The sequence below is a fragment of the Schistocerca gregaria genome, chromosome 2, assembly GCF_023897955.1.
Source record: "Schistocerca gregaria isolate iqSchGreg1 chromosome 2, iqSchGreg1.2, whole genome shotgun sequence".
Lineage (NCBI taxonomy): Eukaryota > Metazoa > Arthropoda > Insecta > Orthoptera > Acrididae > Schistocerca > Schistocerca gregaria.
In genome coordinates this window covers 204,846,560-204,860,528 of record NC_064921.1, presented here as the reverse complement: position 1 = coordinate 204,860,528, position 13,969 = coordinate 204,846,560, and the positions used below count along the sequence as shown (strand labels likewise).

The window sequence follows — 13,969 nt, the reverse complement described above, 5'->3', positions numbered from 1 at the left end:
TTTCTTACTTTTTATCCCTACTTTTCGTACATCACCAAAGATACCACACTTTCAGAAACAAATACATTTAAAAATAATTTTATGCATAAAACACAATATGTAAACACTAATAGCCGATTCTGTGTACAAAGAAGTACTATCTTTAAATATAATGTACCAAGTACTGCATTATACTGAATGGAACTGGGGACCTAGAAACGATGGAGAGGCTTTGTCCCCGCCATAGCACTCAGTGGTTCACAATTCCACAACAGGGTGCAGCAGTTCACTCACCCCACCGCTGTCCCACACCAAACACAGGGTTATTGTGTGGTTCGGCCCCAGTGCCCCCCCCTCCCCCCCCCCTCCCCCCCCCCTGGGAACGTCTCATACTAGACAAGTGTAACCCCAATATTTGCATGGTAGAGTAATGACGGTGTACGCGTACATGAAGAAAGTGTTTGTGCAGCAATTGCTGACATAGTGTTACTGAGGCAGAATAAGGGGAACCAGCCCACATTCGCAGAGGCAAATGGAAAACCGCAATAAAACTATCCACAGAATGACCAACACATCGGACCTCAACACTAATCCGCCGGGCAGATTAATGCCGGGGACCGGTATTCCTTCATGCCAGGGAAGCAGCGCACTAGACTGTATAGCTAACTGGGTAGGCGATTGTACCAGTACACAGTTATAAATATATTGTCAACTTTTCTTCACCACATATACAGAATTCTCTTTATTCTTGTCGCTACTCTTCCTCCTACTATCTTCCTTCAAAGCATGTAAAATTTCACAGCTGTCTTATACTAAAATGAAACATGGTGTAAGAACCACAGGACAGAAATACAAAATTCCATTGTGTTGTTTCTTTGTTTTATGAACTGAATTGGCTGTTTAATATTTTATAAGGTTCTAATTTATTCTTTAATACACATTAAACGCTGAACTTCAACAACTTCAATACCATTTCAATCCATTTATGAATAGTGATTATTATGTTGTTCACAAGTTTGATGTACAAAACGCTCCAAAGGACTCTTCTCAGCTGAAGAATTCTTCAATCTTGTGTTAGAATGAATGTCAATGAATGTTCAACATAGTACCACTTTTATTTTTTGTGTACATGTTCTTACAAATATGTACAATAAACAGCGGAAAAATGCTGCTGTCAGAGCGCAAAAAAGGCAAATATGTTCCTCTTTTAAAAACTCTGATAGAAAAGTGAGGAACCAGTTGCCTCAATCCTCATTCCACCATTGTCACCAAAAATGTTGGCTGAAAAGAGTTTTGTGCTCTTTTGACACAGAACATTCTAAATCCTTTTCATTCTCCCTCTTTGTAGTTAATCCTTCAAATTCACCATCTCTCTCACTTAGCATTGTCTGTATAAGCATATCTCTCTCCAACTGTCCCCTTTTGCTCCAATTGATCCCCAATGTCACCATCTCTTCTCTCACTTATCCTGCCTCTTTCTATCTGTGTTTCCCATTGTCTCTGCCATGCCTCAGCAGTTCGAATATTCTGGGGGATCCCAGTTATCTTTTCCCCTCTACTCACTTATTTAAAATTTCGGTCCAAAATGCTCCCTCCCCTATACTTATATGTTCACCGTTCTGGGAGGGTCCAAACCCCCTCCCCTCCAAGCCTCTGTATGGTCTCCACTCAAACGCATTTTTCATTTCCACTGTCTCCTCTCTCTTTTGCTCCCACTGCTTCTATCTCTACCCATCTCTCTTTGTCTTTTAATATCATTCTCCCTCAGAAAAAGCCATCTATTTACTCTCTCTTTGGTGCCCACTACCATTGTACTCACCCATCTCTCTTTCTCTTTCACTGTCACTTTCTCACTCCAACCATTAATGTCTCTTCTCTCTTTCTCTTTCACTCATACTAACTCCTCTCTGTGCCACTGTGACTGTCTCTCTACGACTCTCTTTCAGCATAAAAAAGTGTGAACACGTTCACATGACATAATTTTTGGTGAAGGTGGAATGAGGATTGAGGTTGCTGGTTCCTCATGTTCCTGTCAGATTCTTTTAAAGAGGAACATATTCGTCTTTTTTTGTACCCTGGCAGGAGCATTTTTCCGCTGGTTCTCTTCTTTTCCTTGCTGCTTACATAAAATCATGCTGTAGGTGAGTAAATTTTTGACAGTTTAATTATATACTTCGACAAATCTATATACTTTGACACATGTAAACAACAAGTATACATAATATAAAGTTAACAGAAAATAGGTTGCTATACATTTTCTCTCGATACTTTGCGTATCAGTGACAATTTATAGAAAACTCTTAGCTCATGATTCATATCTTAAAAGAGTAAAGAATTGTATTAGAAAAACTTTAGTGAGTATGCATTCTTTCCTGTTTCACATAATACTTGGCAGTCATTTTCCTGCCCTGCCTTCTATCCATTTCTTCCTTCCATCTCTCTGCCCATCTCCTGCTCCCTCCTCTTTCTGCATTCCCCTCTCCTTCTCTTTCTCTGTTCTCCTCTACCCCTCTCTCTGATTATAAACTCCTCCCCCTCTCTCTGTCCTTCACCTTCTCTCGCCTTCATATCCTCTGCACCCTCTCTCTGTCCACTTTATCCTCCTCCACATTCTGTCTATCCATTTCTTCCTGTCCTTTTCCCATCTCTCTCCTTCTTACTACTTCTGTCCAACTCATCCCCATCTCCCCATCTCTCTCTCTCTCTCTCTCTGCCTATCCCCTCCCCCCTTCTCTCCATCCATTACCTCCTATCTCTAATCATCTCCTTCTCCTTCCTCTCTCTGTCCTGCTTCTCTGCCCCTTCTTTCTTTCAGTCTCCTCTTCCCCTACTATCTGTCCACCTGCTCCTTCCACTCTCTCTATCTCCTCCTACCCCTCTCTTGGTCAAACTCTTCCACCCCTCTCTTTGTCCACCTCTCCATCCCCCCCCCCCTTGACCAAGGCAGTTCAGTGGTTAGCACACGGGATGCACATTCAGGAGGATGACATTTCAAACCCACTTCTGGCTATCCAGAATTAGGTTTTCCATGATTTCACTAAATCGCCCCAGGCAAATTCCAGAATGGTTCCTTCGAAAAAGGCATAGCCAATTTCCTTCCTCCATCCTTGACACAATCCAAGTTTGTGCTCCATCTCTAATTATCTCGGTGCTGACAGGATGTTAAACCCACTTTTCTTTCCTTTTTTTTCGACCCCACTCTCTCTGCCCTTCTCTTCCATCCCCTCTTTCTTTTCAACCCACCCACTACCCCTTTACACCTTCCACCTGCCTCCTGCACTTCTTCCTCACACATCCACTCTCTGTCCATCGCCTCCTCCTCCTCTCAATATCTTTTTCTTCCCATCCTTCTACCCATCCCCTCCTCACACTTCTCTCTATCCATCTCCTCTGTGCCCTCTCTCTGTCTATCTCATCCTCCTCCATTATCGATCTCTGACCCCCTCCTTTCTGTCATCTCTGGGTTCTCAAACTCCCTGTCCATCTCGTTCTTCCCTCTCTCTATGCCTATGCTTTCCCCCCATCTTCTGCCTTCTCCCATCCATCCCCTCCTCTCCCATGCTCTCTGTCTGCCTCAGCCTACTATCTCTGGTCATCTCCTCTTCCCCCCTCTGTACATCCTCTCCTCTCTCTGTATACCCATCTCCTCCTAACCCTCTCCTTGTCCACTTCAAGCTCCTCCTCTCTTACAATCTATCTTCTCCCCTATTCTCTTTGCTCAGCTGTCACCATCCACACATTGTACTCCCTGCAAGGCATGCCAATGCTGCTCACATGACATACATGTAAGCACAGCATCCTAAATGTCATCGTCGAAAATCCACTCATTCCTGTATTATTATGGGAGATAGGAGGCTATAATCCCACAGTGCTGATTCTCATACAGTAGGATAAGTGTATCAAATTTGATTGAAACCAAAGAAGTAGTTTAGGATATATAAGGACATGATTAGCTGCATATAATTAAACAAGATGATGCAGTTGTAGGACTGTGCTTATTTACCAGACAAATCCTGTTCTGATCATCCAGATTAGTTTTTCCATAGTTTCTCAAAATCGCTTGAACTATATGAAAGGTGCATGGCAATTGCCTTCTCCATCTTGACCTACTCAGAACTTAGAATCCATCTTTAATGACACCGTCATGTGTGGGATGTAAAACTTTAATTTTACTTCCTTCCTTGCATCATAATACATTGTCTGCAGTACATCTAGACTTACAATTTTGGACATGTTTGTTGTTAGGAATACACATGTAAATTACTTGAGTACATCTTACTTACATGATTGTTCCATGTCATGTACCTATCAACAACAGTATATAAGAATTTATAATTTATAATTTAATTTATATACTGCAGAAAAACATCATTAGACATAATGTTCAAATCCTTATAAAAGCATGTCCACCTTTTTGTAGCAACAGAAAGAAATTATTTACACTCAGATAAATGTGTTTAATAAAATTTTCTTGCAGCTCTTCTCCTAATTCATTACTTGCTATAGGAAATATGTCATCTGAATACATAGCTATGCTGTAGCTAATTGCTGTCATTTTCAATATGTATTAGCGAGTTGAACTTCTTTGTTAAGTTTTCAGTCTGGAAGTGAGTCTAATGATCAGTGAATGGATCCAGTTATAAGTTTATGCCCAACAATTATACTGAGTCCTACCCAAATGTTGTCTTGTGCTTCTTTAGCTTATCTTGATCGAGTTAAGTTTATTGTTTACTCTAATCAAATATCATTTACCACTAGCCTATGCTTTTGAAATACACTTTAGTTCACCCTAAAAATATCACTGCCGACGATTTCTGATAAAGAAGCTTACTGTAGCCAGTATTATCTGAGTTACACTGGTTTTTTGTACGCTTCAAACGCTGGATCCCTGTTGCGAATGCTTTGGCAGTTGATCATTAGGATTTTAAAAATATGATTTTTGGGGAGGGATGTTTCTTTGTTTCTTACGCTAATACTTCGGGATCACTAGGGTCACCACATTTATCGTTATCCGGACGACGTGGAGAGCAGTCTAATGATCAGTGAATGGATCCAGTTATAAGTTTATGCCCAACAATTATACTGAGTCCTACCCTAATGTTGTCTTGTGCTTCTTTAGCTTATCTTGATCGAGTTAAGTTTATTGTTTACTCTAATCAAATATCATTTACCACTAGCCTATGCTTTTGAAATACACTTTAGTTCACCCTAAAAATATCACTGCTGACGATTTCTGATAAAGAAGCTTACTGTAGCCAGTATTATCTGAGTTACACTGGTTTTTTGTACGCTTCAAACGCTGGATCCCTGTTGCGAATGCTTTGGCAGTTGATCATTAGGATTTTAAAAATATGATTTTTGGGGAGGGATGTTTCTTTGTTTCTTACGCTAATACTTCGGGATCACTAGGGTCACCACATTTATCGTTATCCGGACGACGTGGAGAGCAGGCTAACAAAAAAAAAAAAGCCTTATGTGAACATCACATAATGCAGTCTCTGGTGTGCAGTGCATTCCTGATACATTTTGGGGCACTCAGCAGTTCTCAACTTTGTGGCGCACGTACAGAAATTCTCGGTCCAGGTTGCTCTTGTCTCCAGTCCACACAGAACCACACACATTCAGTTCTGAGAACAATGCTGCAGAGTGTCAGTTTCGTTGAAATTCCATAAGCAAGGCTGGCCTTCTGACTCTTCTCTACTGGTCACTAGAATGATCCAAGTACGACCTTGAAGCCCAGGTGTCAGGCTTGTTCATCCCAACATCACCCTCACTCTACAGTTGATAGAAACCCATCCCTCAATAACTGCTGGAACTGCCTTTCAACATGTTGAATGGAGTCCACAGGTGTACACTCTGAATTCACAGAGTCCTCCTTTCTATACCCTACTGCTGTTTGCCTATGTGGTACCATTAGTCGCCATATGATTAACTGTCAACTGCTTTTTACAGTTACTCTTGACTTCGAACACACTTGGCTGGCCAAGAGGTGAAGTCTTCATACATACTCAGTTTCAGTGGGAGTTAGTACCTGATACATGTTTGAAAGAGTTCTCCCAGGTCGCTGCCTTCCCTATACAGGAACCCATAGGTCTGCCACTGACTTGTCACTCTTCATCAAGATGATATGTAGTTACAGGTGCTGTGAGAGGAGCCAGTATCCATGGGTGAGGACATTAATTAAGGAGCCTTTGGTATCTTTGGCACATGTGTCTGTGGTTCATTAACATACCCATTTACATCAGCTTCCAATTTCTTCCCAACAGTTAGGGCAATTTCTAATGGCTTTCCAATAGCAATTAACTCATCCCTTGCCTTAGAAAGCATGCACACTAGGGCTCGTAAATGTTTTTAGGAGTGTGAACAAATAACTTGAAATTAACCTAGCTGATTTTCGTTTTAATGTCTGGACCTGTTATTTTAGAAGAATTACTAGTTTCTTCTGTCAACTGAAGCTGCAACACCTAATTACTTATGCGTTCAGATGCATATTCGGTTATAGTTATCATTCCATGTCACATTTTTGACAGTGTGAAATAAGAGCTCAATGGGCGAAAAGCCTTGCAGCCAATTTATCGCTATGTGCAACCAAATTTATGTGATGACTTATCTCTGACCATGTCAGTACATTTGAACCTAGCATTATTTAATATAGCTACGATAACATTCTGAGTAATACCATATTGCAGTTATTCAAGGAACATATGTACTTTGTGTATAAATTATAAGTTAAACTTAGTGGTCATAGCCAAAACAGTGATTTTTCTACACAAAGCAGCGAATTTACTTTGAATAATGAGTTTATTAGTTTGTAACATATGTAACTCTATCGTAATCATTTGCATTGTCCCAAATTTTAAGTACTTTTATAATCGTAATATGTGTGAATTTTTGAGACACTCTGTATAGGTAATTACAGGCCTCTACTGTGTCAATACGAAGGCGAATGAAGCGTGATGTGAAGTACACTTATTTGAAAATATTATTTACTAAAATGAATGTGACGTATCGAAATGACTTTTTTTGGCTTCTCGAGGCCGTATGCGAATCATCTGTATTGAAAGAAAGTAAGAAGGAAAGAAGAAAGTTACACAACTCATTAGCGAGAAATTATTTCTCGTTATAGTTACAGACATCAATTACGACACTGGAAATGAGAAAGGTAAGTATGTAAGTAGCCACGTTAGGCTTATAATCTCACAGGCCATTAATAACGAATAAACAATACTTGTGCACTTTGGAGATGTTATCGAGAGCCCGCTTGTTCTCACAACGCTGAGTGAATAAACAGCGTAAATGTCAGAAACTTACCTACTGTCTGTCGAAGTTAAGCAAGCAGAATACCGATAAATGATTCGTAGTGATGTGATATGTATACTGGCGTCTAAAGAGTTAACACTTGTTTTCTGATACATAGACCAGCAACGCCATGAATGATGGTGTTATTGTGCACTACATTTAGAAATACGGTGTAATGTGAGTCAATTTCAACTTTACAAACGGATGTTTCCATAATAATTTGAGTAACCTCTCTGGGAGAGTAGCGTCTCTGACAGAAACTTAGAGACTCGAGAGGAAGGCCAATAACCTGCTTAAATTCAAGGCTATTGGCTCTGTGCTTTCAGTGCTTGACAGTCTGTCGTCGATTGGGGTTGTGTGGAGTAATTGGTCTGCAGTGTTGTAGTAAGTGTGTTTGATTATCTGTTAAGTTGTTATAGGTGATTAATCTTATTCTGATTTGCATTTGGTTACTATATTGCGTGTTTAGGTACACGTTTAGTTTGTCTTTTGTGAAAGACACCGGTACGTTCTCCTGCTCTTTGTTAACTTTCAATGTGAAGTGCAGAAGATCTGTCGCTGATTTAATAAGTGGCTTGTAAGCTGTTCGGTCAGGTACAGTGTCGGTGATGGTTAGCGTCTTATTTGAAACCAGGTACATGCGATCTGACAAGAGTGGTTGAAAGTTGCCACAGTTGATATTGTTGTGTGGCTTGAGGCGCATCGCGGGAAACAGCTATTGTAGTAAATTTAGATATACTTTTGTCCTAATTGTTAAATTAGTTTTGAAGAGATGCAAGTTTTCTGATTTGCGGTTTGCTAAGAACACATGTTTAGTAACAATTAATTGTGAAAAGCTTTGCCGAACACGCAATTCAAGATAATAAGCGCGGATGAGAAATATCTATCACTACTTTGAAATTGGCTTTTGGTAACAAGATCATCCGAAGAAAGGGACTTTAATAGAAAAGTTAGTTCTTATAGCTGCTAACAGTCTCTTCGTAGTGTTAATGCCTATTGATGCAAAACTTAATTTACAAATAGCTTCTATCAAATGCTCTACAAATAAACCGTCAAACTTTTAGCTGCGTTAAAACGGATAAGTAGTTCATGTATTTGTGATGTGTGGAGTGTCAACTGCTAAATAACAAGTTTTAGTACCCTTGACTGACTTAAGTTTTGTTGCAGATGGCGCCAAAATATAAGTTAACTTATTTCCCTGTCAAGGCTTTGGGAGAACCTATCCGTTTGCTGTTATCATATGGTGATATTGAGTTTGAAGATGATCGTTTCGAAAGAGAGAAGTGGCCCTCAATGAAACCATGTAAGTAATAGCGCATTTATTTGTTGGCTCGTACAAAAAAGTTTGTCAATTGTGGACTAGGCCTACATCTTCCTGCTTAATTTTTCCAACACCACTAATGATTCAGCCACTTGGTTTGTAGGAATGCCAATGTATTACAGCAAGCAGGGTGAGAAATTGTACCTGATGTGACTGTGCATTGCGTATCATATTGACAATGTACGAAGGGCTCATGTGATTAGATTAGATTTGCTGGAAATCGCAATCAGGATATGATAACCGTTGTTACTTCATGAGATCTGAGAACCACGGAGTTGTAATGTTTATGTATAATTTACGTTTAAATTTTTGTGATAACATTCGTGTATTTGGTTGCGAAATCCGTTTTTATATTACTTTGAATAAAAATGGACTATTTGAATCGGATGTGTTCATAAGCTACAGGGATGTAGTTCTCGGTGTGAATCTTAAGAATATTGGGACTTGGCAGACATTTAAAGGTACAGCGAAATATAGGAGAAATTTTGCTTTTGAGTGTTCCTCCAAACTCAATTCTTACTGAGGTGGTGATGGTCACAATGCTGGGATTCATGGGGAGTAAAATAATTTATGCAAGTAATACTATATTTTCTATTTTTATCTAGCAACACCGTTTGGACAAGTTCCTGTCCTTGAATTTGATGGAAAGAAGGCACATCAGTCAATTGCTATTTGCCGTTATTTGGGAAAGCAATTGAAATTAGCTGGTGATAATGATTGGGAAGCTCTTCAGATAGATATGGCTGCTGACTGCTTAACGGATTTAAGAATGAGTATGTATCTTCAGATTTGTTCTTGTTTCTATATTTTAAGTTTATGTTTAAACTTTGTAAGACTAAGGTGTGAGATACATGTATGTCCCTAAGGTTGATGCGTCCAACTTTGCTGCTGTGATAATTTATTACCCTCTGTTAAGAGAAAATGAAATTGTGTAAGGTACAATTTCTTCATGCAAAATATTACAAATAGCAAGACAATGATATGAGACATAGCACACAGAGGCTTGGGGGGAGGGGGGGGAGAACAAGGAGGTTATCAATGTCATGTGTTTACATGACATTGCACTTTCCTGGCTGTTTGCTAAATACAGGTGACCTGCTGTAGAAGTTAATGTAATGTCATCAATAAAAGTTGCATTAGGAACGGTAGCCCAAACAAAAGTTCAGAGAGGGGTCATTGAACATCCTAAGATCATGTGTATGGTGGATCTGGGAATGAGTTAATACGTTGTCCCTCTCCTGTGTTGTTAATAGTAGATATTAAATGTATGTAATTTGCACCAGACTAATCTCCAGATTAGTCAGGGAGGTTGGTAAATGGTCGGTGATAAGACAGGAATGATCAAATGCATGGCAGTCCAAGAAATGTTGCTGCTAAAATGCTATAAGCACATCTTTCCCACTACAGTGGGACATCACTGTTTAAAAGTGCTTGTAGTGTGTAAAGTATGCATTTTAGATCCCAAGTTTATTAGATCTTTGTGTTCCACATTGCATAGGACAACCTGTATGATGCAGTATGTTCACTATGGACTAAACAAAGATTGCAGATCGGTTCTAATGACTTTCTTTTTCTTTTCATGTTTGTTATTCATTGGTGTTGCAGCTTGCATCAGCTTATCTTCAAACCTCGAGTACAAATCACTCTGAAACTAAGTTTTTGTTAATTTCTGAATTTTCCAGAGCTTCTGCTTTGAGTACACACATACAAGTCTCAAGCAGCTAGACATCAGATTACCACAACCAGTACAAAAACAGATTTACTTTGTTGACTGCTTATTTTGTGTATAGTGTTAATTGTTAAATTACCAATCTGTTGTATTGATGATACCTTTTGTTAAAAAAGGTTTAAGCTGAATAATTAAAGTATTTATCAGCTTTGATGTGACTTCTGTTTTAACAGAACCAAAAGGTTAAGACATCAGTTTCAGAAAACATTTTGAATTTCAGAGCTGGGAAGTTTTTTCTATGAATCTGATGAAGCTGTAAAAGAGAAAAAGAAAGCACCAATCATCAATGAATTTCTGCCATTCTTTTTGCCAAGACTTGATAACCTGGTTAAGGAGAATGGAGGTTATCTTGCAAATGGAAAGGTAAGGAAGACTGGTATTGTTGAACAGTTCATTGTAAGTGAATATTTATCTATATAAATTTGAAGGGGGGGGGGGTGACGAAATAGTTCATTTCAGAGGTTTAAAATGCAATAGTGCAGGGTGAAATGCATCATAGCTGCGTAACTTTTCTTTCGTCCTGAATTGTTAAGATCAATATGGAGTGATAAAAGTATAATGTGGAGGAAAAATCACTGCTTTAAGGCACACACTGTTGTAAGTTGTGGAGAGTTCTATCATGGTATAGTACATAGTGGTCAAACACATGGCAATATCTCATTGATGTTCAGTACATGCAAGAGATAAAATATGATCAGCCAGGAAATAAATGTCGTAAGATATTGGAGATGGACATCAGTTACCATGTACTTATAATACTCCCTATGTAATGACACTAACAGTCCTGCGTGAAGATACTGTGATGTGATAGCAGTCTCTATGGACCATGGCTGGGCTATAATTACTGTTACTTATGGTGGGCCCTACAGACTGCTCCGGCCAACATTGTACAACTTCAGCAATTCACCGCTGTGGTGAAGTGTGTTCCTGTAGGAACAAGTTTTGCACTGTTAAAAATGTATTTGCTGCTTATTCTCCTGTATGTGCTGTTTGGCATTGGCAAAGGGCAGTTGTGTTGGAGTTCATTGGTTGTACCAATCACTTTCTCCTCCAAAAGGGAAAATATTTTTGTTGATACCAACCTACATAGGATTGATCACCTCAATAAAATAAGGGAAATCGGGACTTTTATGGAAAGAGGTAGGTGTTCATTTTTCCACGCGTTATGAGATAGGAATAGTAAAGAACTGCGAAGGTGGTTCGATGAACCGTCTACCAGGTACGTAAGCGTGATACGCAGAGTATCCACGTAGATGTATGATTCCCAGACCACTGGCACCCTCGCAGAGAGAAATTTCCAGAAGTGAGCCACTGCTTATAGGAGCAGGGTAGTTCACACCTTTACCTGGAACAAGAGGGCAGTCATGGTGCACCACACCTAGCTGAGGAAGTAGTTGTTGCAGCTGCAGAGCGGAATCAGCAGTCGGCACTGGCTCATCAGGTGGATGTCGAGCAAAACACTGTCTGGTGTGTATCTGAACAGGTGTATGTGTATAAACTACAGTGGAGTGAGGCACTGGCCCCAGAGGATTTTCCTAGATTTAATTTTTGTCAGTGGTTTAGCCAACAATGCAGCATGAGGCTTTATTTTCCATCAGTAATGGTCTGACAGACAACATTGATGCTTGATTGTAACCAGAATTTCCACAATCAGCATGAGTGAGCATACAACAATCAACATGCAGCTATTGAAATAGCCAGTCAACAAAGGTTTGCCATAGATGTCTGGGCAGGGATTGAAGATCATCAATACTTTTGAATTTGTGGATGTTAAGGCAGAAGGTCGACACCTGTGCATTTCACTAAACTGTGTTGGTAGATGTACTTATGCACAATGGTGCCTATGCCTGTTCTAGTGTTGTCTGCCAACACCTGACTTAATTACTGCATAGGAGTGGACCAATTGCTTGGCCTGCACTTGCCTCTAATGCTTTAGACATTTTCCTGTGGGGCCACTTAAAGATGTCAATGTATACCACATTTGAGTATGAAGCACCTCTTATTGCAAGAATGCAGGTGGGCAGTCAAATATGAGAATTTTTAAATCTGTTTAGGCCTCATTGACACCTTGCAGAAGCAAGAGTGGCAAAGGGGGCAATCATTTCAAATACACCTTATCAGGAAGTGAACTGCATGTGTCACACTAGTTTCTCATTTGCTAGGTGAGTGATTTCCATATGTGATACCTCAATCATATATTTCTCGATCCATGTTCATATGACTCTTTATCTCCTGCATGTGTAGAACCTAGCCGTGAGAGATAGTTGTACAGTTACACACTATCTGTGGTAGTTAAACTCCAGATGTAATGTCACATAATTACAAATGCAGATAAGATTACTCCCTATAGCCAATGTAACTGAACTAATCCTGCTAGAAATTGATACATAGAGGTTTTTCCAGGCTCTTGAGCTAAAATATTTTTTGAATGTGACAGTGTAGTATTCCGTATCTTGAATCTTTTCAAGGAGAGCTAAAGGAAATTTGTGAAAGGTGTCCACACCTTCAGCTTTCGAAACAGTGAGAAGTTTGTGTACATATGTGTCCAAATAATTAATTGGTAATAAGGTCTGGAGTAAGATATCTGAAAGAACGCTGAGAACCACTTATTATACAAGGAAAAACTGTTAAAACGTATAGGCAGTTGGTGTGGCTTTTTAAATAAGTTGTTGCTCATGGTCACCCTGCCCTCCCCCAAATTTGTGCTGCTTTCGATGTTGCATCATAGTTACCTGGGAAATGGAGGTTCATTAGAGGATTCAAGATGAGCCTCTGTCTTCAGAGGGAAAAGTCAAAATACAATTTCAACATTCACTGTTAGTTATAAATATTGGTATACTGTTGCCCTAAACTTTATAAAGTTTCTTTTCTAGGAGAAAGACAAATGGAAAATTTTGTGCTATCCGACTTTCAAGTTTGGTACTAGACTGTGCTGCTTGGTGTTAAATTTGTCCTCATTGATCACTCCCATCAATCATCTAAAATGCTTATAGTTACTGAATTTGTGCTGTGCGGAGTGTGTTAAATATTTTTTGTGCTACTTTTGCCTTTCTCTAAATACTAGTCTCACAATGGTAATTTCAGTGTTAATATCAGCTATTGAAATTAAATATGTAACGAAGTTTTTGGTTTCAGCTCTCATGGGCAGATTTCTATTTTGCTGGAATATTGGACTACGTTAATCATATGGCTGGCTTTGACATCACTAAAGATTATGCTAACCTTGCTGCACTCAAGAACAAGGTCCTTGAACTACCAGCTGTTAAAGCCTGGATTGCCAAGAGGCCAGACTCAGAAGTGTGAAAGATGAAATTTGAGATGTCAATCTGTTTAAGTGTGTTGAGTATAATATTGCAGTGATTAAATTTTTATTTTCTTGTGGAAGAAGTCCAGCAATAAATGTTTCAAAGAAGTTTCCTTTTTTTATTCATAACTGTATTTAACCTCACAAGGATAAGGCACTTCTAGGTGTAGCCTTAATTGGAGTGTGGTTTGGCTCTTACATTGGCACGTAAGCCTTAAAATAGATCTCAATAGAGGAAGGTGTTCCAAATTATAGTAAGGTATCCTTCTAAAGACATATCACATAATGCAGTAAGGTTAACATGAGCAAACTAGGCTCCTTTTTTAATTTAGATGAT

The 13,969-nt window shown here is 39.3% G+C and overlaps 1 protein-coding gene across 2 annotated transcripts; it reads left to right on the top strand.

Annotated features, from left to right (window-relative positions):
* Nucleotides 1-7,528: 7,528 nt before the first annotated feature.
* LOC126336692 (glutathione S-transferase-like) lies at nt 7,529-13,740 on the top strand. Of its 2 annotated transcripts, none has more exons than XM_050000644.1 (5): nt 7,529-7,662; nt 8,446-8,581; nt 9,205-9,372; nt 10,549-10,691; nt 13,464-13,740. In XM_050000644.1, the coding sequence occupies exons 2-5, from the start codon at nt 8,446-8,448 to the stop codon at nt 13,629-13,631; spliced, it is 615 nt and encodes a 204-aa protein (XP_049856601.1). In that variant the 5' UTR covers nt 7,529-7,662; the 3' UTR covers nt 13,632-13,740. The 2 variants fall into 2 exon arrangements, with proteins under 2 accessions (XP_049856601.1, XP_049856602.1); XM_050000645.1 differs by lacking the exon at nt 7,529-7,662 and adding an exon at nt 7,755-7,912.
* The last annotated feature ends 229 nt before the right edge of the window (nt 13,741-13,969 follow it).